Genomic DNA, 26,167 nt, shown 5'->3' on the forward strand with positions numbered 1-26,167 from the left:
AGAGGGTTACAAGTGGGGTCTCACAGGGCTCAGTACTAGGACCTATATTGTTTAACCTTTATATCAATGACATAGCCAGTGGATTGCAGGGGGGATATTCAGTTGTTTGCGGATGATGCGAAGCTGGGAAGGATTATTAGTAATAGTGCAGATGTGGTAGCTCTGCAAGAGGATTTAAATAAGCTAGATAGATGGGCAAATGAATGGGGGTGTCAGTTTAATGCAGCAAAATGTAAGGTCTTGAGGTTTGGGAAACATCGATGGGATGCTGCATACTCTATGGGAGGAGTTATACTGGAGGAAGTAGGGGAGACAAGAGATCTGGGGTTGATGATTGATAGAAACCTGAAGTTTAGGGGACATATTGCAAAGGTGGTGAAGGTAACACAGAGGATTGCTGCTATTATGAGAAGGACACTGACCTGCAGAGATAAGAGGGTTATCATTCCGTTGTATAAGTCTCTGATATCAGACCACACTTGGACTATTGTTCTCAGATTTGGTCCCCAGGATTTGAAGGGGATAAATTAACTGTGGAAAGGATACAAAGACGGATGACAAAGATGGTTTCAGGACTGTCCAAGGATAGTTATGAGGATCGGCTGAGAGAATGTGGACTGCAGAGTTTGGTGGATAGAAGAAAGAGAGGTGATATGATTGAGACTTTTAAACTGTTAAGAGGTGGTTACAGGGTTGACACTGGGGAGTTCTTTCGCTTGGTTGAACAGCGGGAAGGAGTGATGACAAGAAGCCATCCCTGGAAGTTATTACGAAAGGAAACTGTGAGCAAGATGGTAAGGAGTGGTTTCTTTGTGTGGAGGGTGGTTGAGCCGTGGAATGCATTGCCTGATGGAGTGGTGGGAGCGAGAAAGGTCAGTGAGTTTAAAGAGTGGTATGATAGACTTTCTGTTTCTCGGGGGGGGGGGGGACCTCCCCTCGATGAGTCTTGACAGACTTTATGTCTTAGGAAGGACCTCCCTCGATGAGTCTTTGACTCCTTGGAGGCCTGAATAATAATAATAATAATAATATACAAGATAGGTTCCAGATGGCATTTACACAAACCCATTATTTTTGCATGTATTCGATTTTTTATTATCTTCAGTATAATCTTAGATGTGTGCGAGATTAGCTTAAAGTTCTGTACTCTATGTATGTTGTTGATTTTTGGGATCGGAATGCAGATTGATTTCTTGAAATCCTCCAGTATCTTCCTTGTGTTGTATATATTCTTTATAATGTCTCTCAAATAATTCCTTCCATCTTTTCCCAAGTTTTTAATTATTTCTGCTGGTATACTATCATCTCATGGTGTTTTCCCATTTGGCAATCTATCTATTGCATTTTCTATCTTTTCATCAAGTAGTTCTGGTCCTTATTTCCTTCTTCAATTTTAGGGGTTTCTGATCTGCTTTTGTCATCGTATAGTTCTGCAATGTATTCTCTCCACCTATTATTAATATTTTCGGTCTTGACAATAATTTTTCCATATTTGATTGATCCTTTAATGTGATTTTTCTTACTTCTGAGTTCTTTAATTTTGTTATATTTCTCTGTAATTTTATTTTTTTTGTCTCTTCTATTTTACATTTTTGATTGATCCATTCTTGTTTTACTCTTTTACATTTGTCTTTAATTTGCTTATCCAATTTCTTATATTCTTCTTCCTGTCCTTTGTTTTTTACTTTCCTTCTTTTCTCTATTAAGTCCAGTATTAACTGTTTTTTGTCTAGCTCATTCTTTTTTATTGCTAACCTTTTTTACTGTACTAACTGTTGGTTCTTTAAGGCTTTCCCAGTTAGTTTTTTTCTTTTTTTCAGTTCTTTACTTATTTCATCTTGGAATGTTTTTTTGTTTGCTTTTAAATTTTTTAAATTCCACTTTACTGTCTTTATTGTTTTCTTTATTTTCTTGAATTCAATTTTAATTGTCATTAACAGTAATCTGTGGTCTGAGCCACAGTCTACTCCTGGTATTACTTCAACCTTCTTGACACTCTTTCTGTATATTCTGTTAGTCAAAATGAAGTCTGTTTGTTTTTTTTGTGATTCCATCCGTAGCAGTCCAAATGTGTCTTGTGCTTTCTTTTTGTTCATAGAATGTGTCTAATTATTAGGTCATTTTGGTTGTAAAAGTCCAACAGTCGTTCTCCTCTGTCATTGATTTGTCATAATCCATATAGTCCTATATGTCTGCTTATCCTTGTCTTCCCAATCTTTGCATTATAGTTTCTCATCACAATTATAACCTTGTCTTTCTTTCCTCTGTATTCTTCTATTGTTTTACTTATTTGATTGTAAAATCCTTCTACTTCTTCGTCTAGGTCAAGAGGTCATCTCTGGAAATTAAAGAAGAGTGTGGGTCAGAACAAGGTTTTTTGCCTGGAGGGTGGTGAACGAGTGGAATTCATTGCCTGACTTAGTTGTGAGCCCTTCGTCTGTAAATGAATTCAAGAAGAGATATGACAGATATTGTTTTGCTAGTTTGGGTCTCCCGCGATGAGTCTACTGACTCCATGGAGATACCCGTAATAATAATAGGTCTGTGCTAGTTGGTGCATATACTTGCATGATGATGATGATGTTGAGGTCTTTAGGGTGTGATTTTACAATATTACACATTCCGATTTTCTGTATATTGAGATTACAGATTTTTCTAGTTCTTTATTCAAAATAAAGGCTACACCCTTCCTGTTTTGTTCTCCCCCTGATGTGATGACGTTGTACTGTATTCCATTTGGGAGACATATCAAATTGGTCTCTGCGCCTCTCCAAAAAGTTTCTCCTATTCCTAAGATATTGATTCCCATTCTCTCCATTTCTTTATATACATTTGCCAGTTTCCCAACTTGATTAATTTCTCTCACATTCCAGGTGGTAATTCTCATGAGGTTGTCTTTTCCTGCAGTACATATCTCACACGTCCAGCCTGACAGGCCACTGGATCACGCTGATGGTGAGTCAGATTGCATGGCATACTTTTGCATCTGTGTCTATCCATAATACAACACTGGGGCTAATACTATACAGGGGTCCCAAGAACCAAGTTCAGGGGAAGAATTTCCCTATTTCATCAGTCACTGTTCTGGGCTGTCCATTCTGGATCAGATGGCCCTGACTGCCTGTTGGTCCACAGGAGGTATATCATTTCGTTCCTACCACCCATATCTAGGAAGCATTCCCCAATCTGCCACCTGGGGACACACACACTCTAGGAATTACAGGCTTCCCTGAGATAATCCAAAATGGAAAGGAGTATGGAGTAGAATTAATCCTTAAAAAGACCAAACACATTATAATAAATAAAGGAAGTACAATATAAAACAAACTAGAAGTGTTAGGTCATAACATACAACAAGTGGAAATATACAATTATCTTAGATGCATATTCACAGAGACTGGGAAAAGGAAAGAAGAAATACAAACCAGAATCCAAAAGGCAAAAGCAGCCTTCTGGAATAATGGATACATCCTCAGAAATGATACTGACAGCAAAACAAAACTAAGAATAATAAAAAAATACATGTGTGGTCTTAAACTACGGATGTAAAAACTAGATATTAGATAAATGGACAATGAGAAGAATACAAGCATTTGAATTGTGGTGCTATAGAAGAGCCCTCAAAATTTCATGGAGAGATAAAATAACAAATGCAGAGGTGCTATGAAGGATGAACACAAAGAACCAAGTAGTCAGAGACATCATGAATAGGAAGACGAGACATATAATGAGAGGGTCAGCTGGAGAATTGAGTAAAGTAATTTTAGAAGGAAAGATAGAGGGAACAAGAACATGGGGAAGGAGGAGGACATAGATAAAAGATGTTCTGGAAAGAATGTTTGAGTGCATTCCATAGGTGAAAAGGCTAAATAAGGTAGAAATAAAATGAATGAATGAAGAGATTAAGTGTGAAATCTGGAAGAAGAAAGCACTATGGAGGTAACACAAGATGAATGTTGGTAACAATCAGTTGCATGAAGAGTACAAAGAGCAGGCCAGGAAGGTGACTTGTTTGGCAAAGACAGCAAAAGTGCATTATGAGAAGAAATTGGCCAATCAAGCTAGGAAACTGTTGAGTTCTTTTGATATGGGACGAGTAAAAGAAAAATTAACACAGAAGAATGATGTTAGTTGATGACACTGGCAGATTGTTAACCGTCGCTGAGGATATAATCTAAGTATTCAACAAGTAGATTATCAGTGTATTTCATCCTCATGAAGGCTACATCATGAGAAGCTGGGGGTGTAGAGGGTATGGTGGAGGAAGGACCGATGGTGAATGAGCAGGAATTGTATGAAGAATTAAGTAAACTTGATGCTAACAAGGCAGTGGACTTGACAATAAATATCACCATGTGTTTTTTCCTTGAAGGAATGTTCTAGGGAATTAATGGCACCTTTGGCATACCTGTTTAACATGAGTCTTGCAACTCGACGAGTCCCAAAGGAATGGAAGGTGGGAAGAATTGTTCCACTTTACAAAGGGGAGGATAAGATTGTGGCCACTCTGTACATGTTAAGGTGTTCGAGAAGTGGTGAGGACTATGATTTGGAAATGGAGTGATAATAGTAGTATTCTTTATGATGGTCAGCATAGGTTTGTTAGGGAGAGGTTATGCTTTAGAAATCTGCTTATGTATTACAGGGTGACAAATTCGCTGGATAAAGGAGTATGCTTTATCCAGTGGTATGCTTGGATTTTTCAAAGGCCTTTGATATACTGCCGCATGACAAGCTAGTAGCTAAATTGAAACAGATGGGATTAGTTCACAGACTATTGGATGTCAGATAAGCATCAGCAGGTTATGTGTGGAGGAATGGTATTCCATAAGAGGAAGGTCACTAGTGATTGTCATAGAGATCTGTTTTGGGACCATGATTGTTTAACTTGTACATTAATAACATTGTGATTGGCTTATCTGGTGATGTGCAGATAAACCAGTACAATGATGCAAAGTTTGGAGGAACTATGAGAAGTAGAGCAGATGTTTGTGGCCTTGTAGGAGGATCACAGTAGACTATGTTGAGTGGGCAAATGAGTGGAGCTGTCAGTTTAGTGTTGCAAAGTGCAAGGTCTTGAATTTGGTAGGTAAGGTTATGGAGAGTATACAATTAATGGGGAAATTTTCAAGAAAGTGGAAGAGATTGAGGATCTGGAAGTGATGTTGGACAGAGACTTGAAATTTAGGGTCACACTGGTAATATTGTAAGAACAGCTCAATGAATTACAATGGTAATGAGGAGGACATTGGCATACAGAAGCAGAGAGGTTATGGTTCCCTTGTATAAGGGAACCACAATACATCCTCGCCCCCTGATGTTATGAATGTGCTATGGAACTGACTGTGTTATTAAGTTGGGTGTTTAGAAAGTGAAATGGTGGGTAGAATGGAGGTATCAAACTATAGGCCTGTGTGTATTTCCTCTGTAGCTGTTAAGTTTTTGTAGAAATTGGTAAGAACTCATATAATGAATTGGGTAGATGAGGGTAATATTATTTATGCAGGCCAGCATGGATTTGTTAAAGGGTCTCTTGTTTTAGTAATCTGGTTACCTTTTACAATAGAGGAACAAGAGAGTGCATGAAGGTAAGGCATGCACTGTCATTTTTTTTGGATTTTTCCAAGGCATTTGATGGGGTGTCACATAACAAGTTAATTTTTAATTTGCATCATATGGATTTGCATATCAGGTTAGCAGATTGGATTGGTGATAGGCTCTCTTATAGATATCAAAGAGCTGTATATTGGGGAGCAGTATCAGGAAGTAGGAAGGTTACAAGTTGAGTTCCACAGGGTTTCAGTTCTGGGACCATGATATTGTAATGATATTGTTACAGGACTACAGGGAGATATTTAGTTGTTTGCAGATGGTGTGAAGCTTGGGAGGGTTATTAGTAATAGTGCTGATGTTTTGACTCTTCAAGAGAATTTGAATAACCTGGAGGGGTGGGCAAAGGCATGGGGGATGTCAGTTAAATGCAACTAAATGTAAGGTTTTTAAACTTGGAATGCTTTTATACTCACTTGATGGAGTTATACTGGAAGAAGTGGAGGAAGCAAGGGATCTTGGGGTGATTGTGGATAGAGAGTTAAAGTTCTGGGGACATATTGCAAAGGTTGTGAAGACATCTCAGAGAATTGCAGCAGTGTTGAGGAGAACATTGCCCATGAGAAATAAGTGTCCTGGTCCCATTGGATAAAAGTTTGATCAGACCACATTTGGATTTATGTGCTCAGATCTGGGCACATGGATTTGAAGGGGATGAAGTAACCTTGGAGAGGATACAGAGGTGGATAACAAAAATGGAGTTAGTACTGTACAACATTGATTATGAGGATAGACTGAGGTCATGCAGACTGCAGAGTTTGGTGGATAGAGGGCAAAAGGGGAGGGGAAATGTTATCAAGACATTTAAGCTGTTGAAGGGTTATTATTGTATTAACACTGAAGAGATTTTTCATATGGTAGAATGAGGGAAAAGAACAAGGATAAGAGGACATCCTTGAACATTGCAAAAGATGGTAGTGAGTAAAAGGGTAAGAAGTAAGTTTTTTGTGTGGAGAGTGGTAGGGGCATGGAATGCATTGCCTGAGAGAGTGGTGAATGTGCAGACTGTGGATGATTTTAAGAAGTGGTATGATGGACTTTGTGTTCACTAGTGTTGCCCTCCTGCGATGAGTCTTGTGACTCCATGAGGGCCAGGAAAATAATAATAATACTCAAAAGGTCAAAATTCAGATGATTAGAGTCAGGCTGTCATAGTACGTACTATCTGTAACAAAATAAAATGTGAAATTTTGGGAAGAGGCTAAGAAAAATTGTGAAAGAGAACTTGGAATGAACACAGTGGGATTCAGCTCAGATAGCTGTTAGGATTGAATTGTTATATTAACACAAATGGTCAAGAAATCGTAAGATTGTTTCATCTGGGAAAGGTATATGATAAGGTGGCAAACTTATTTTCAAGTTCAAAACTTGAAAATTATATAAATTGGTTATTATATAGACTCTTTTTAAGTAGTACATTATCTGTTAAGAATGAACGAGGTACAGGAAGAGTTTGACGTAATATCAGATGTAAGGCTTCTCCATCCTTACTTGTCACCCATATAGTATCACACTATGATTGATATTAAACATAATATCAAAATTGGAGATCTTTCTTGATAACAGATGATGTTATACTCTTAAATTAATCAATACCTTTCTTCAAGACTGTTTAACTAAATTGAATTATTGCTAAAGTTTGAAATGAAAATCAGCAATAAAAATACAAAAAACTATGAAAATAGATAAGAACCTGAAAACATAAACTACAGTAATGGAATACCTATACAACAAGTAAAATACTTTGGCTATTTTATATACAATTTTTATGGAGATAGTAATTTATATGTAGAAATAAATAGTAGACTAAACAAAACTGGTGTATTGGAAGCCAAATGAATAAATTTTTATGGAATAAGAGAGAAATTATCCAAACCACTGAACTGGCAGTATACAGGACAGTTCTTAAACCAATTTTAACTTATGGATCTGTGAGTTGAGTTAGAAATAAAAAAAATTTGATCAAAGACTAGAGATGTCAGACATGAAAGTTCTGACAAAAGTTCTGACTAGGGTGTTTGGTGTCAAGATGGTAAGAAAGAAGACTCAAAGAATGACAAAGATCTATTGCTATTATCTTTGTCATAGCAAAGATAATAGCAAAGAGACCAAGATCTCATCTCATCTCTACTCCACCGGATCCATCTCCTCTACTATCAACCACTATGCCACCCGCCAGCAGTAATTTTTTTGTCTGTAACTTCCACGTATTCTCATGGCCAATTTGCATGTACGGGGGGGAGGGGGAGGTTATCCCCAAATTACCAGAATTATTATTATTTTTAAATTTATTCAAGTTTATAATAACATATTCTAGTCTTCTTCAAAGTACTCTCCATGTGAGTCAGTGCACTTGTCCCCATGTTTTTTCCCACTGCTGGAAACAGTTGTGGAACTGTCCAACTGGAATACTGTTTATGGCCTCGAGCAACTTTTCTTTCACTTTGTCTACATCAACAAATTGCTGCCTTTCATGATTTTCTTTATTCATGGAAATCATAGAAAACGTCACATGGAGAAATTGAGAGATTAGGGGAGGGTGAGGGAAACTACCAACATGTTGTTTTATGTTATTTATGTTAAGAACTGTTGGACAGACAAGACCGTGTGAGCTGGGGGAATTGTCATGGTGGAGCAATCTCCACTACTCCACATTTCTGGCCGTTTTTTTGTTGCACACTATCAAGCAGTCTCTCAAAACATTGATAAAAATGTCGGTTCACTGCCTGTCCTGGAGTCTGCCACAAAATTGCCAAACTTGCTTGTAAACACTAACAAAAAAAAGCTACTTGCCAGACTGACATGGAAAACTGCACACTCATGATGCCTAGCAGCATCATACATAACTGGAAAATGCATGTGTGCACACGCCAAGTTCAGATTCCTGTTAATTTTGAGTATCCCTTGTATGTGGGTTGAAAACCTGTTTCCGGGAGAAAAACCCTGCTACCTCCATATGAGATTGGCAAACTCATCTACAGTTGAAAAAGCCCACATTAAAATACCTCTTGTCATGACAAGAATCAAACTCAGGTAGATTGATGCCATTAAAAGTGCCTTAGAAAGCCAAAACTTTAGATTTGACCCTTTAACACGCGACAGATAAGAGATTAATTTGGAAGAAAATTGTTAATAAGAAGTTAATAATTCCATTCATGTGTCGTCTCCTATCTAGGAGGTTGACTACAGTGATGTGACTCATCGTTAACTACAGGTGTGATGATGTGGTGAGGACTCTATCTCTTCCACATATCATAAGTATTCGTAACTGTAATCCGTGTGTGTTCACGGGGCCGGTTTGCCTGTTCTGAGGGACAAAAAATCTGAGTTTTTGAATGAAAAAAAACCCTCTACTTCTGTATGAGACCGGCTAACTCACCTTTAGTGAAGAGATAAAGGTTCCTCACGTCGCAGACGAGAATCGAACCCAGGTCTTTCCGATCAAAGGGCTTCATCTAGATCGACTGAGCCACGGAGGCTCCGAGTTAGTAATAATGCACATTTAATCATATAGTATGAGGGTGGTCTGAAAAGTTCTCGGCCTCGACCATAGATGGCAACACTATTGGCATGATTTTTTTTTTTTTTTATTCTAAGTTGGTACATCTATATGAAATTGTAAGTCATTCTGTCAAGTAGTTTGTTTTATACAGCTGTCTGAAGCAAAAGTGTTGTCTGTATCCCTTGAAACGGATAAAATTGCGTATCATGTGATTATAAAATTCTTTGTAAAAGAAGGTCTAATGCCAAATGAAATTCATTCGAAGTTTATAGGCACTTTTCTCATTCGTTTTCAACAAAGAAATGGGCTGCTGAGTTTAAACGTGGCCATACCAGCCTTGAAGATGATCCACCTAAAGGACATCCAAAAAAGGGTGAGTGACACCACCAGAAATCATTGATCATGTGCATGATATGGTATTGGATGACCGATGAATCAAAGTGCATGAAATTGCTGAGATTATAGGCATTTCAAAAGAACTTGTGGGATATATTTTGCATGAAGAATTGCAAATGAAAAAGCTTTGTGCAAAGATGGGTGACGCGCTTACTCACAGCAGTCAAAAATGCACTCGCATGAAAATCTCTGAACGGTGCTTGGAGCGTTTTAACAAGATAAAACTGATTTTGTGCCTCAATTTATTACTATGGACTTGACTTGGATTCACTATTACACACCAGAATCCAAACAGCAGTCAGAGCAGTAGACAGAAGCTGGTTGTTCAGTGCCAAAGAAGACAAAGTTGGTTCCATCGGCAGTTAAGGTCATGGCATCGGTGTTTTGGGATGCTGAAGGCATTTTGTTTATTAATTATCTTGAAAAGGGTCAACAGTAACTGGAGAATATTATTCTGATCTGTTAACCAGACGACGAAAAAATTCATTAGAAAAGACCCAGTTTGCGGAAGAAAAATATCATCTTTCATCAGGACAATGCACCTGCCCGCAAAGGTGTTTTGGCAATGGGAAAATTAAGGGATCTGCACTATGAATTGTTGGAACATCCACCACTTTTTTCCCCAGATTTAGCTCCCTCTGACTTATCTCTTCCCGAAACTAAAACTCTTCCTCGCTGGTCAGAGTTTTTCTTCGAATCAAGAGGTGATTGCAGCTGTAGAGGGATATTTTGCAGATCTTACTGAGAACCACTACAGGGATGGGATAATGGCGCTGGAGCATTGCTGGAATAAATGTATTAATCTTAAGGGAGATTATGTTGAAAAATAAAAATAATTTTGAAATTATAAATCCGTGTTTTCATTGTTAGGCCGAGAACTTTTCAGACCACCCTCATACTATCAGAACATGTTGTGACATCTTGAAGATATATTAAGAATTTGGTGAGGAATACAGATTTGTTACACTTAAAATGCTGAATTTCTAAAAAAAACTGCAAAGGTGCCATGTGCCCTTTATTTCATATTGTTAAAAATTAATATCTTTTATATCATTAAATTTGCCCTCATCTCTTCTAGTTACATTTTCAACATTATACTGTTTCCTTAAAATGTGAAATATAGAAATGTACAATTTTTGAGCCACTAGCATTTTCTCAGAAATTTGTGTAATTATTATGATGATGATGGTTAGACCTCTTGTGAAATTTACTTGTTTACAATTGTAGTTGCATTGGCAAATATGTGGCATCCACCAAAACTGCTTTAAGCATTTTTTTTCTTGTGTCTGGATCTCTGGAGAATTTATTAGAAAAGTTACATCTTCTGATAGCTACCTGTTATTTCAATTCAGTGTGTATTGTATGTTTGTGTTATGAAGGCTGATTCGTTTTTGTTATCTGGAAGAAAACGTGTTTCTTCAATGGCCTCTTTTGCGATTTACTCTCACTTCAAGAAACTTACTCTTGTCCATGATGATATATATAAATGCAGTGCTTTAAAAAAAAAAAAAACAGTAGGTACTACTGGTACTTATTCTTTGCTATCATGTGAAACTGAAAATTAAAAGGATATGAAAAGAAAACTAAAACTTATTTACTGATTTTTTACTTCATATATGACACATGGCTTTTAATCATAAATTTATTCTACAAGATATATAAAAATAAATATTTTAATAAAAATTTAATCTAGCAAATATAAAAAAGTTTTATATAGAACATATCTTAATAATAGATGAAAATTTAAATATCATTAAATAACTAAGGTTATTTTCACATGAGGTAAACTTGTAAAAATTACTTAATATTACAAATTTCTAAATGTACTAATGTGCTGCATCTCTGTCCCATGCCACTGTTAATAAAGTTGTCAGTATGCAGTACTGTTGCATACCATCCCAAAAATGCACTGTATAAATCATTTATGCTGTTAATAGGAAATAAAATTAATTATATTTTCAGTTGCTACACATAAGCAAAAGGTTTTATTATTATTTTTTTATTTTTCTAGCTCGATTGCATATATCCAAAGATGGAAATTTTCTCGCATGTTTAGGTAATCACAGAACATGCATTGAATTTCAGGCTAAGTGACTGGCTGAACAAATGAGTTTTAATTTTATAACATCTCAAATCTACTCTGACAGAGAATTTTGAGACAAATCTGATTCATTTGGCCACTCAGTATTTCATTTGTGCTCTGCAGATATATCCTAGATGATCAAGTTGCAAGCTGTTTAAAGCCACAAGTATTATTCCTTCCATTGTTGATGTTTTATATAGTTCTCTCTTTAAAAAGTTTATTTGCATTCATAGAAAATATATTATTATACTGCATTTTAAGTTTCACCCATTGGTTTTTAACATTTTATAGGTTAATCTGAAAAGCATTATGAGTAGTCGCTGGCATGGCTATCTTGTTTCAGTTGACTGCGGAGGTGTTCTAGGTATATTTGAAGGAAAGGTATCTAGTGTTGATGACAAAAGTCAAACCATATCTCTGAAAAATACAAGGCGCAATGGAACTGTATGTCAGGTTCCTGAAGTTACACTGGGGTATGTATGATAACTGAATGGAGAAGTTAGCATATCTAACAACATCTGTGTATCTGTATAATGTTGCTTAACTCATTATGCTAGATTTATACTAGATTCATTGCTGTTTTAGGTGAGGTAACTTTAATTAAAATTTTAATGATTTCAAGATTCAATATGATAGAGATGTTGATGGTTGAGTGGGCCTCAAAGACAAAAGTCAAACCATATCTCTGAAAAATACAAGGCGCAATGGAACTGTATGTCAGGTTCCTGAAGTTACACTGGGGTATGTATGATAACTGAATGGAGAAGTTAGCATATCTAACAACATCTGTGTATCTGTATAATGTTGCTTAACTCATTATGCTAGATTTATACTAGATTCATTGCTGTTTTAGGTGAGGTAACTTTAATTAAAATTTTAATGATTTCAAGATTCAATATGATAGAGATGTTGATGGTTGAGTGGGCCTCCCACCATAAATTTAACGACTCCATGGAGATTACTGTAATAATAATAATAATAATTAAAATTATGTTTCAGCCTTTATCAAGGCTATAGAAAATAATTTCTGTAGCCTTGATATATTAATAATAAATTAATAAAGTAATTTAACAGTAACTTGTTTTAATTACAGTATGTCTGGTAACACTTAACTTGCCTGTCTTGACCTTTAATGGTGGAAAAAACTTACATCACCAATTCAGAAATCAAATATTAACTGAATTTTCCTTTCACTTTCTTATATTATGTAATGTTTCAAGAAAGCCTAGCATTCTGTTCCACAAGGCCATGTCCTTCTGAGTTATTATCCATTATTATCCTTCACTTGAAATCTTGTTATTTATAATTAACCTAAAGTTTTGTTAAGTGTGGAAATAAGAAATTGCATAGTCTTACTGGGGGAAAGGAGGAACTGGAGTTCTCTTCTTGACATTTCTTTAGGTCTAGGTCCTACAAAGCAGCAAATTGCAGGAAATTTGCTGCTTTGGTATACCAGATATAGCTTTCACTACCCTAGTTTGTAGAGCTGCGATGACCATTCTGAATATGTCATTACTGCAATGTGGTACTTTGAATGAGTTATTGTCATGTTGGATATGTTGACCAAACCTTAGAGATTTTATGACTCCCATTTCTATTTAGATTTGGTTGTTTAATTTAATGAAACATTACACTCTTTGAATTTTCTTTCAACCCCTGTTCTGAATTGATGTAAGAGTTGTGTACCTTTTTATTCAATCCTATGGAGTGTCTCCAGATCATTTTCCAGAGTTATTCTCCTATAGTGGATTAAACAGAAACGGTGTTCGTGTTCCCCTTTTCTGATTTTCCACTATGTGTCCACTTTTCACCTGCATGTACATTTAATTTAGTATACCTCTGAATGTGAGAGAGAGGAGAGGGGATTCGGTTAATTGCAAACAAATGTTTTAAATTTATAGGGGATTTAAAGGTGGTTTTGATAATATATTATTGTTGTTACATTATTATTATATTACAGTAATCTGATGCAATATCTACTGTGTAATTTATCCAACTCTTGAATTATCAGAATGGTGAGTTCTGATAATTTGAAAGGTCAGATGATTAAAATAGAACCAGATAGTGTTCTACCAGAAGTCAGTTGACATTCAAGGGTTCATTAATTGAAGGGTCATTGTTTTGAAGGTTAGATAAATTATAGATTACTGTATATAATATTATATCATAGATAATAATAATAATAATTACATTATAGCCTTGCTGTGATCACATAATCATACTGCCATATGCATTTTATTTTTGTTTGTATCTGGCTTAAGGATCAAAGCAGTATAACTGAGAGGAGACCTCCACATAAGTCATTAATGGAATGCAGAGAACCGACCAGGGCTTCTGACCTAATGTCCAATCCTCACCTTCTCATGGTGCACCCTGTTAGGTATCTACCTGGATTCTGAACAAACAAGGATGGGCTGGCAATATGGGATTTAACTAACCAAATTGTATTCTTATTGGCCTAAACCACAATGTAAAATGATGGCACAACATGACAGAATTTCATGCCAGTTGGGACATCAATAGTTAAACAAGGCCTCCCGTTGTTTTCATCAGAGAACCATGACTAACAGCAAAAAGTCATCTACTGGAACAAATCCTGAAATACATCCCAGCTCAAAATTGTCACAGCTCAAGATCGGTACTGTTAATATAAAAAGCCTGAATGGCAAAGAAATGGAACTGGCTGAGGAATTTGATAAGTACCATATCGACATAATAGGGGTGACTGAAACAAACAAACAAAAAAAAAAAAAAAAAAAAAGACAAAAACTGGTGAGATATTTCTGAGCAATAAATACAAAATGTTATATTCAGGCAATAACAATCAGGAAAAAGAAGGAGTAGCTATAGTATTCAACACTAAATACATGGATTATCTTCTTGAATGGCTGGCAGTATCAAGTGTGATGTGAGCAAATATCAGAATGGGGGACTGGACATTGAGACTTATTTGTGCCTATGGTCCCACAGAAGTTCTACTAATGTAGACGCGGCAGAATGTTTTGAGGTTTTAGAGAAAGCAACTCACACAATGAAAAAGGAAAAGTTGGTCTTTGTTGGGGATCTAAATAACAGAGTAGGAAATCATTGTCAGATATACAAAAATATTTTGGTAAAATTTATAGAAAAGAGCAAAGTTAATAATAATAATGACAAATACCTCTTGGATTTCTGCTCAGGACATGCACTGGTTATTACTAACACAATGTTCTAACATAAAAATGTTAGAACACAAATTCACATGGAGAGAAGATGCAAGGAATAAGAAAAGTCTCGTTGACTATGTTATTGTAGATAGTGATGTTTTCTCATTGTGTGGGACACTAGAATGTGCAGAGGATTTCAGATTGGATGTGATCACCATTTAGTCTTGAGCAGGATAAAATTGAATTTCATATTGAAAAGAGGAACATGTAAGAAAGTTTTAATGTGAATAAAAGTTGAGCAACTTTCAGATGTGAACTGTAGACTAAAATACACAAACATTATTATTATTATTATTATTGTTCCGGGAAACTCCAAGGAGTCGACAGACTCATCGAGGGAGGCCCTAACATCATGTCAAGAATAACTATTCAACTTTCACACAGTATCTATCATACCTTGCCTTGAACTCATTCACGGTCGTAGCACCCACAACAGACTCTGGAAGCTTATTCCACTCATTTACCACTCTCCAAGTAAAGAACCTAGCTCTAACACCCTTGTCAACCACGCTCTTGCCCAGCTTCCATGCATGGCCCCTAGTCCTCCCACCACCAGTCATATTTTCAAAAATACCTTCTGGATCAATCTTATAAAAACCCTTCAGTAATTTAATGTCTCAATCATATCACCCCTCCTTCGCTCTATCGTCCAATTTCTGCAACCCACAAATCTTCAATCTATTCTCATAAGGTTCATTCCACACACCTGCTATCATCTTGGTCACTCGTCTCTGGACCCTCTCCACTTCCTCCCCATCACGAAGAAACCCTGGTGCCCATAGCTGGGCACAGAAGTCCAGATGGGGTCTTATCAAGGCTCGATACAGAGGAACAACAACTTGTTCGTCTCTGCATGTTAAAGTATTTTTCAGAAGCCAAGTGATTTGGTGAGCTGTTTTAGTTACTTTTGCAATGTGCCCCCTAAACTTCAACTCCCTATCCACCAACACTCCCAAATCCCTGGCCTCATCAATCTCCTGGAGTATGGTTCCACCAATGCGATATACTGCTGCTATTCTTTTCACCCCAAAGTGCATAACCTTACACTTTGGCACATTAAATTGACATCCATTTTTCCTAGCCCAGTCCTCCAAACTGTCCAAATCATCCTGTAAAATTTTGACATCCTGTGCACTCACAATTGCTCTACCCAACTTTGCATTATCAGCAAACAAGTGAACCCTTCCTCTCAGATCCTTTCCAATATCATTGATGAACAAATTGAAAAGCAGTGGTCCAAGAACAGAGCCCTGTGGCACTCCACTAGTCACAAGACGTCTTTTAGACTCCACTCCTGAATAAAACACTCTTTGATATCTCTCCTTCAACCACCCTCTTATCCATCTCACCAACCCTATATCTATACCCATCTGCTCCAGTTTACTGATTACGGTTCCATGTGGTATCCTATCAAAGGCCTTGGCAAGGTCCAGTAGTATCACTGTAAACCCATTACCCCTATCCAGTTCAGCCGTCACTGTGTTATAAAACGTGAGCAAGTTACTGAGGCATGATCTACCCTTCACAAAGCCATGTTGTCCCCCATACAATATCCCATTTTCATCTATCCAATCCTGTATTCTTTTCTTGACTAATTTCTCTAAGACCTTGACAATGATTCCTGATTATGCTAATCAGTCGGTAATTTACAACAGCAGTCTTGGAACCACCTTTATGCAGTGGAACTATTTTCCCCTCTTTCCACCCGCTCGGGACTAACCCAGACCTGAGACTCAAATTAAACAAAATGGTCAAGGGTACTGACAATTCTTTAGCTGCTTCTCGTACAACACGAGCTGGTATACCATCCAATCCCACAGATGTATTGACATTGAGGTTATGCAATAGACTACTCACCTCCACTTCATTAACCACAATTCCCATATAATCTACTGGTTTATTCGTTTCTGCAATGTCACCACCTGGATGATATACTTTTGCAAAGTGCTCACTCAGTAACTCAACTATCTCAACTGATTCAGTTACCTCCCTACCATCGGCATTCTTTAAAATCAATCTGCCATGTACATTTTTCCTTTTACTTGCTACATATCTAAAAAACGGTTTAGGATTCTCTTTAGCCTGCATGGCCAATGTTCTTTCGTAATCCTTTTTTGCTTTTCTTACCACACTTGTCACCCTTCTGGCCTGCACTTTATACCGTTCATGTGCCTGCCGGTCACCCTTCTCCTTAAATTCCCTCCATAGTTGTTTCTTTTTTTGCAACTCAAGCTTAATGGTGTTATTCATCCATTTAACCCCTAGTTGATTTATTATTCGGACTCTAGGTATACAGTCAGCCATTGCTTCATGCAAGCACTTCTTAACTACCTCCCATGCACTATCAACTTCTAGTCCTTGCAGTTGTACATGCCATGGCACTGAACCAATCAAACTCCTAAGCTTGTCATACTTTCCAGCCCGATAATTCCACATGTACCCTGTCTTAATTGAAAATTCTACACCTTTAGCCACCTCCCAAGTTAAGACCCTATGATCACTCTCACCGATTGGTGGCAATGTGGTCATATTTGTTACAGCCAAATCCTCAGATGTAATTACTAGGTCAAGCACTCTCTGACCCCTAGTATTTTCCATTACATGCTGTCGCAGATAATTATCCCTTAATAACTGCATAAAATCCAGTTCCTTCCTCCCGTGTGTCCTCTCCTCACTCCAATCAATGCGACCATAGTTGAAATCTCCCATAATAATCACCCTCCTTCCACCCATTTCTTCTATTTGCTTGTGCATACTGTCACCACCATCTTTTCCATCACCTGGTCTATAGCAGCACCCAATTGTATATTTAGTTCTGCTAGCCACAATCTCACACCAAATGGCCTCAAATGTGCTCTTTTCTCTATCCTGCAATTCAACTTCTATTCTCCTTGGCTGGAACTCATCAGCTATCATCAACAATACTCCTCCCCCCATTTTATTCTCTCTGTCATTCCTGAACACACTATACCCATCACATTCAATCCCACTAGTTATATCATCTACAGTCAGCCATGTTTCACTAATACCTATAACCTGTGGTCTGGAAGTGCCAACCATGGCCAAAAACTCTTCCTTCTTGTTCCTAATACTCCTAGTATTAGTGTACATGAATTTAAGACCCCCATTAGCCCCAACCCTACTTTGATGCCTTATATTAACTATCCCACTCAGATTTGTTGCCCTTATTTGCTCTGGCATATTATATTCATTCTTACATTCAACTGCCTCCGTAAGGACTGTATCTCTACTCCCCCCCCCTTAACAAATCTAGTTTCCCTGAATTTGCACATCCACTACATTCAGCAACACTCTCTCAAGTCTTCTTACACCGTAACCATTCAAATGCAAGCCATCCATCTTATATAGATCCTTTCGCCCATCAAACTCACTCCACACATCCACAAATTCCACACCACTCGTCATACATAACCCACGCATAAAGTCATTCGCAATTATAGCCCTCCTTTTAAACATTTCACTGTCATACCGTGGCAAAAGACTAATGATTTTAACTCTCTCACTCTTTTCTTTTGCTACCTCAAACAATTCATTCATGTCTTCTATCATTTCCATTTTATCTCCTTTCAAATCATTCGTACCTGCCACAACAATCATTTCTTTCACCCTTTCCTTTTGCTCTCTAATAGACTCAGTTACGTCCTTTATGGTCGCACCAGGTTGGTACGATTTTGTCAAATCCTCTACTAACACACCTCGTACTAACGAGTCTCCATACAGCACTCTATTCTTCATTTTGTTCATGTTCACATTCATACGTCTATTTTTCCTGTCATACCTTTTATTATTGGTTGGTTCATTCAGTCTACTTTTGTTCATGCACTCTAGCTGCTGTTTTGCTCATTCTATCGCACTATTCAACAACGCGATCTCACTTAATGCATCTATCTCATCTTTTTTGTTCTCTGAGAAACCATTTATACTATCATTCACACTTTCTACATTCACACTCTCACAATTTTCATGTACAACCTTGCCGTTTCTTGTCATATCCCTATTTCCTTCATTGTGAAGGTTGACAAAAATATCACACTCACGATCCGAAATACACTTCAATTCCTCATTCTCCCTACATTTTCTACACACATTCAATCCTTTATTATCATCTAACCACACTCCGACCGCACTCCGCAAAGCGTACATTTCACAGCTAGTATACTGACTCATTTCTTTTATGTTCTTTGATAACGATGGCGAACCTTCATTACTGGCCGCCATTTTCTTTCGCACAGGTGCCATACTTATTTGCAACGTGTTTTGTCAAATTATACGTTATAACACACCAAAAATAGACGCACTAAAATACGCAAGGCAAACAAAACAAAACTACACAATATTAAGTAATTTGTATCTATAACTGAAAATGATACTTATCTTATCTGGAGCTTGCACGAATACTACACATTACGAATTCATCTAGCGGCGACTTCCCGACGTAGATTATGTTATAAAACACTTTAGTACACTAACCACGCTAATAAAGCTCCAATAATATACCAAAATTACACACTTAAGTCCATTAAATTGAATCCAAAACATCAATAAATCAACAAAAAACACAAATCTCTCAGGAGCTCTCCGATAGCACGTCCGTTCACCAGCTAGCCTCGACAAAGCACAATTGAATAAAATATTTTCATATTTTCTTGAATAAAAACATTATTCAAGAAAATATGAAAGAGTTTGAGAACAGGAACTTGGAGATTCATTGACAAGTCCTGAAGAAAACATTGATCGATTCAGCCAGAGAGGCATGTGGTGAGGTCTGCAAGGATAGAAAAATCAGACAGACATGGTAAACATAGGAAGTTTAAAGAGGCAATGTAAAAATAGCTAAACAAAAGTCATGGGAAGACTTTGGCAAGAACATAGAAAATAAATATCAGGAAGGTAGCAAAATATTTTGGAGGCTGTTGAAAAAAGCTCAGAACTGGAAAGAGTGCTGTTAAAGGAATTAGAGATGATAAAGGTAACATGAAAATTGGAGATAAAGTTATCCTTGAGGTATGGAGTAATTACTTTGAAAAATTGCTAAATGAAACAAACCGTGAAGCACAGTGGAAAAAAACACTCAACGGGAATGAATTCAGGAATACATAAAAACCTGAAATATTGAAAGGCAGCTGGAGTAGATGATATCTGACCAGAAATTCTCAAGGATGGAGGTATAAAAGTCTTACGGTGGCTACACTGCATAGTTCAGAAGGCCTGGACAGAGGGGTGAATTCCACAATGTTGGAGTAGAGCTCTCATAGTACCTATATATAAAAAGGAAATGAAACTCATCATCATCATCAAATTCCTGCCATGTACCCTCAAGGGGTGTACAGGAAGGAAATAAAACTGAATATGAGAATTACAGTGGTATTTCCCTACTGAGTGTTCCTGGTAAGATTTATCTAAGTAAACGGCTGAGATGGCTTGTGAAAGGGAAACTTGATGAAGAACAAGCTGGATTCAGGCCAAATGGAAGCTGTCAGGATCAGATTTTCACTGTACAAAAATTGGTTGAGAAATCGTGGGAATATAAAAGATCTCTTTTTAAGTTTTGTAGATCTGGAAAAGGCATATGACAAGATGCCAAGAGAAAAGCTATTTAAAACACTATAGTTATATGGTGTCAAAGGGGCATTATAACAAGCAGTACTTAGTCTTTATTTGAGTTGTAAGTCAGCAGTTAGAATTGAAGGAATTACATCAAGATAGTTTGATATTAAATCTGGTGTCACACAAAGCAGTACATTATTCTCTCTGTTATTCATTATCTATATGTATCACGTTATGAAGGAAAGTGGTATTAAGCCTGGTATCAAATTTGGAGATGTTAATCTTAGCTCTTTAGTTTATGTGGATGATGTTATACTTTTAAATTAATCCCGAACAAGTTTGAAGGATTCCCTGACTAAATTGAATAACTGTTGTAATAAATTTGGTATTAAAATCAACAATAATAAGACACAGACAATGAAAATAGGTAGAAACATGGAGAATCTATAGAACAAATAAAACATTTCAGCTACTTAAGCACAATATTTAGTGAAGATGGTAAATTAATTATGGAAATAGACAACAGAATCAACAAAGTATGGTAGGAAGTCAACTGAATAAATTTATGTGGAATAAGAGAGAAATTAGTTAAAACACTAAATTAGCTGTATACAAGACAGTGCTCAAACCGATTTTAACTTATGAATCTGAGAGCCTGATTAGAAATGAAACACTTGACCAAAGACTAGAGACCACAAATATAAGACTCTTGAGAAAGATTAGGGCATGAATAGTTGGCATCAGTGGCAATATTAATTAAAAACTAGGATATTAGGAAAGAGTTTCACATTGTTAGCATCCAGAATGTGTTAGCAGAGCCAATCTCAGGTAGTATAGTCACTTAAACAGAATGGGAGAGGAAAGATTAGCAAACCGAGTGTTCTCTGTCAGGTTGGCAGGAAAATGACTCAGAGGAAGATCAAGATGTATGTGGATTGATTCAGTAAAAAGTGTCTTAGAAGACAGAAATAAGATCTGATAATGTTGGAGTCTTGACAAGTAACAGATTGATTTTGAGGAAAATTGTAGATAGAAAGTTAGTAATGATGCAAGTTTTTCATGTAGTACTGTCATATCCTGTACATCCCTTGAGGGTATATGTCAGGAATTTGATGATGATGGTCTTTAGCACTTTCAAGGAGGATCCCCCCCCCCCAACATCAACCATCAGAAAACAGGAGCACAAATGCCATATTCATTTAATTCACACAAACTTATTGATTTAGGATATGCAGAACAATGTTAGAAGAGGTACTTGTCTGAGAGAAATAATAGTGTGTCTGTGGCAAAAGAGAGAAAGATAGGTTAATATGCAGGTGAGATGATGGTGAAATTCGATATAAATGATTTGAGAGGCATGTGAATTGGATAGCAAAAGATTTGAGAGCAATTTAGGAATTGTGCAGAAAAGTGTGGGGGGGGGCAACATTGCAATATGGAGTTGAGATGACGTTAAGTGTTGGAAAAGGGATTTGAAATGCATTTTATTTTTTAGGCTACATTTGATAATAAAAGAGAGAGAGAGTGTGCTTCATGTAAAAGATGAATTATATATAGCTCTCCAAAGAATCCAGGTATACTGGAAGAGATTGCTGTTTTCTGAGCAAGTGAGTGTGTTGCAATAGAGAGAAACTAGAGGGTGGAAAATAGTAGGGATGGTGGCTTGGATGATAGAAAGTTGTATTAGTATTATCACAGAGCAGAGTAGAGACTGGAAATAGCAGTAACAGATGTAGAACTAATGTGAATACTGACAGAGCACTGCTTTTTCTATGGCATATCACAAAGTACAATGGAGTAGAGACTGAGGACAGCAATAATAGATATTAGGTTGATAGGAATGCTGAGAGTGCAGTACTTTTTCTTTATACAGATGACTTGACTATCAGGAATGATGGGATATACAGGAATGCTTTTTCTTTATACAGATGCTAGGAATAGTAGGAATAACTGGGAATCGTTTTGCTTGATAAATTGTCTATCTTGAGATTACTGGTATGTATTAGTGAAACAAGATTGGCATCTTAACAGGAGTAGAAGTTGAGGTTATAACATATTTTACCCAGATATAATAGTAATGAGTTAAGAAGAAGGGCCCCTGATAACAAATGATTCACTGCACAGGCTGTGGGTGTGATTTTTTGGATGTATGGAGTGAGTTTGATGGTAAAAAAGACTTGTATAAGAGGAATGGTATGCACTTCAATGGATTTGGTATCAGGTGCCTAGAGAAATTATTGATTGGAATGAGATCTAATGCAGAGAGTCAGGGAAACTAAATCATCATGGGAGGAATGATGAGGATGTGTATGTAAGTTCAGCTAGGATGTGCAGATGTAATAGTGATATGAATGTCAGTGAGTATGGTTATGAATCTGCTGAAGGGATGTACTGTGCTTTGAGTTCAGGCATACTGAGTGTGTTAGGAGGAGGGAAAAGAGAAAGTTGACCAGCTGGGCCAAGCAGAATGTAGATTTAAATATAAGAAAAAGTGATGACTACCTATGTCTATATACAAATACCGGGAGCAATAGAAACAAAATGGTTGAGTTTGTTGCCATTGGTGAATAAGTTATTGCCTAAAATTGTTGGCATTAATAAAACTTGGCTCTCAGAGTCAGATGTAATAGCTGGCATCTAGTGCAAAGAGTATAGCACTCCCGATTGAACAAAGCTGCTGTGACCAGGTCCTGGCCCTGATAACTCAAATTGAAGCAGGCTTCCAGAAGAAACTTAAATCTGGAGCCACTTTCATTGACCTAACATCTGCTTATGACAGTGTCTGGATCAGGGGCCTCCTCCTAAAACTAGGAAATATTATAAAGTGTAAAAAAAACTTTACAACTTTTTGAATCTATTCTCTCCAACAGAAAGATCTGGGTCCATATTGGCGGAAAAAAGAGCAGGCCCAGATTCCTTCACAATGGTCTTCCTCAGGGCTCTGTGTTATTCCCTATACTTTTTAACATCTACGTGTATGATCTACCTCATACCAGATCAAGCAAGTATATGTACGCCGATGACCTAGCGATCTTACATCAATCCACCTCCTTTACCAACCTTGAATACAGACCTGAACCCTGGAAGAGTACTTCAAACAGTGGTACTTAAAGCCAAATCCAATGAAAACATTGACCTCAGTATTTCACCTGTACAATGCAGAGGCGAATTGACAACTCAACCTTTCTTTCTGTGGAAAAAACCTTAGAGTGAGCCTGGACAGAAGCCTAACCTGTAAAAGGCACATCATCAACCTCTCCAATAAAATTAAAACCAGAAATAACATCATTTCAAGGCTTGCTGGAACAACCTGGGGCTGTGGTGCAGAAGTGCTAAGGTCGTCTGCACTAACCCTTGCATTCTCTGCAGCAGAATATTGTGTCCCTGTCTGGGAAAGAAGTATACACACTAACATTATAGACACCCAGTTAAACTTTACCATGTGCACAATTAGTGGGACAGTGAGAACACCCCTCTCTCTCTTGGCTGCCTGTTCTATCTGACATTGCTCCACCACACATATGGAGAAGACAAGCCTCGATTAAGGAATTTAATAAAGCAACGAGCAACCCACCTCTACACCAGACTCTCATAAACCCATCAAGTCTTCGCCTCAAATCTAGAAAGCCCCTCTGGTCCATGGACGAATTCTCTTCAGCTGCGCTACCATCAATATCTGACATATGGAGAGAATACTGGTCCAACAATCTCCCAACAAACGACTTCCTGGTAGAAGATCCCTATGCTCCGCAGCCTGGTTTTGATCTTCCTAGGAAGATTTGGTCATCAATAAACAGGATCACAACTAGTCAGGGCAGATGTGGCTACCTTTTACATAAATGGGGACTGTCAGATCACCCTTATTGTGATTGTTCTCCCATGGCTCAGATGATTATTCATATTGTGTACGACTGCCCAAGGTGCCAATTTCATAGTGGTGGCCAACAGGACATCCACAAGATGACAAATGAGGCCTTGAATTGGCTTTCCAGCCTGGACTTTGACCTGTAGTTGGTATGGTGTTGGTGGCAGTGGTTATGGAGGAAACAGAAGATCACGGTTCCATCTCACCGTGAAGACGTTATTCTCGTAGTCCTCGTCATAGTATCAGCAAATGTTAGAAGATGATGATATAATGTGAAATGGGCCTCCTCTAATGGATCAAATTTTCTCACACAAGACACAACTGCTCTCTACTTAAACCTCGGATACAGCTACTTTTATGTTGTGAAGTGTTGTGAGAACATGCAGCCTTGTCATACTTGTTGCAGCAGGATGATAATTGTTCCTGGCTTGATTATGACAAGTTACTTTTGCTTTATTTTTTTTAAAAAAAGGAAAGACTTAGAAAGCAGGTTGTGTCTTTTATGTAATGAACTTTTATATGTTAAGATTTTCATCATTTGTTTCTGGAAATTGTGATTGTACTTTTCACTTACCAGTTTCATGTAGCCATAAGCATAAATAAATAAATGGCAACAAACTAAAATGCTCCACATTAATAGAGTTTTTTCTCAAGCACATTCAAAGAATTGCCTCAACAGTACAACAAAAAACAAGGGATAATTTTACACGAAATCGGATCTTCTCTAATTCAACATGCACGCGCGCACACACAGAGTTACTGGTAGCTTGCAGCAAACATTGTTTTTTTAGTTTATTCATGTGTTTCTCCTGTTGATCTGAAACACAAGAATTTTCACAAAATTGGTAGAGTAATCAATAAATTATTCTGTCCCATCTAATTTTTTCATGCGGAATAATACCAGCAAAAACATTTCTGATAACGAAGAGCAACAACAATAGATGTCAAATGATATGAGCCATGCATTACTGTAATGCAGTGCAGTGCAGTATATAGTGAGAGGTGATTAAAAAACAAACAAGCAAACAAACAAACAAAAAAAAAAAACTACTGTTTATAATTAATATGACTCATCCAAATTTTAGATAAAAAAGACAGACGTGTATCTAAGTTCAGCTAGGATGTGCAGATGTAATAGTGATATGAATGTCAGTGAGTATGGTTATGAATCTGCTAAAGGAATGGACTATGCTTTGGGTTTAGGCATATTGAATGTGTTTACTGTCAATACAGTTCAAGTTTGGGCAGTGTAGTAATGCTTTAGCACTCACTTTGAACAAAAACTCCTGTATGAAACAGTGAAATATCTTCTAATCAAAGACAAGTTTATGACTAGAAGATTATGCAGTCAGTATCATGTCCATGCTGTGTTAACCCAGACTTCTGAGACTTATTATAGATGTTATAAGACTAGTGTCTTATAACATCTTTTCTCAACAGAATGCCCTGTTTCTCCAAAGTAAAAGAGAGGGCAATCCTAAGGAACTTGGTAAATACCAGGGAGGGATAGAGAAGACTGTTTATTCATGGTGTAAAGGTACAAAAAAGAATTTGTTGACAGGAAAACACATGGATACTGTTCTAACATGAATACTATTTCCTGAGGATAAATTGATAAATCTTCAAATCGAAATTTATTTGGAGATTCCAGCAACATAAGAAATTGGAATTTCCCATGAGGTTTGGGGTTCTAAGGAATAGGTTTGTAGGAGTCAAAACTACTGATTCTTCCCTGGGGAAATGCCATTCTGTTGCATAATACATTGGATGTTGTCTGGTTCTAGTTTGAGATCATGACGGTGGTTGGAACAAACAGTATGAGCTCTGTTCATCAAAGTTTTGAAGATGACCATTTTTTGAGATGGATGATGTACAGAATCTTGCTGTATGTAATGACCAGTGAGGGTCGGTTTGCAATAAACAGAGGTAGCCAGTAT

At 37.1% G+C, this 26,167-nt stretch overlaps 1 protein-coding gene across 1 annotated transcript in view; it reads left to right on the top strand.

The window, feature by feature from the left end:
• Edc3 (Enhancer of mRNA-decapping protein 3) overlaps window positions 1-26,167 on the top strand; it is a 175,292-nt gene that overhangs the window by 11,703 nt on the left and 137,422 nt on the right. The window contains exon 2 of the mRNA XM_090404406.1: window positions 11,883-12,064. Coding sequence (XP_090260532.1) covers window positions 11,901-12,064 — 164 coding nt within the window. The 5' untranslated portion in view covers window positions 11,883-11,900. The remainder of the gene's footprint in view (window positions 1-11,882; window positions 12,065-26,167) is intronic.

Source organism: Typopeltis vanoorti, chromosome 14 (assembly GCF_054136105.1).
Source record: "Typopeltis vanoorti isolate ZY-2024b chromosome 14, IOZ_Tvanoo_1.0, whole genome shotgun sequence".
In the NCBI taxonomy this organism is placed as follows: Eukaryota; Metazoa; Arthropoda; class Arachnida; order Uropygi; family Thelyphonidae; genus Typopeltis; species Typopeltis vanoorti.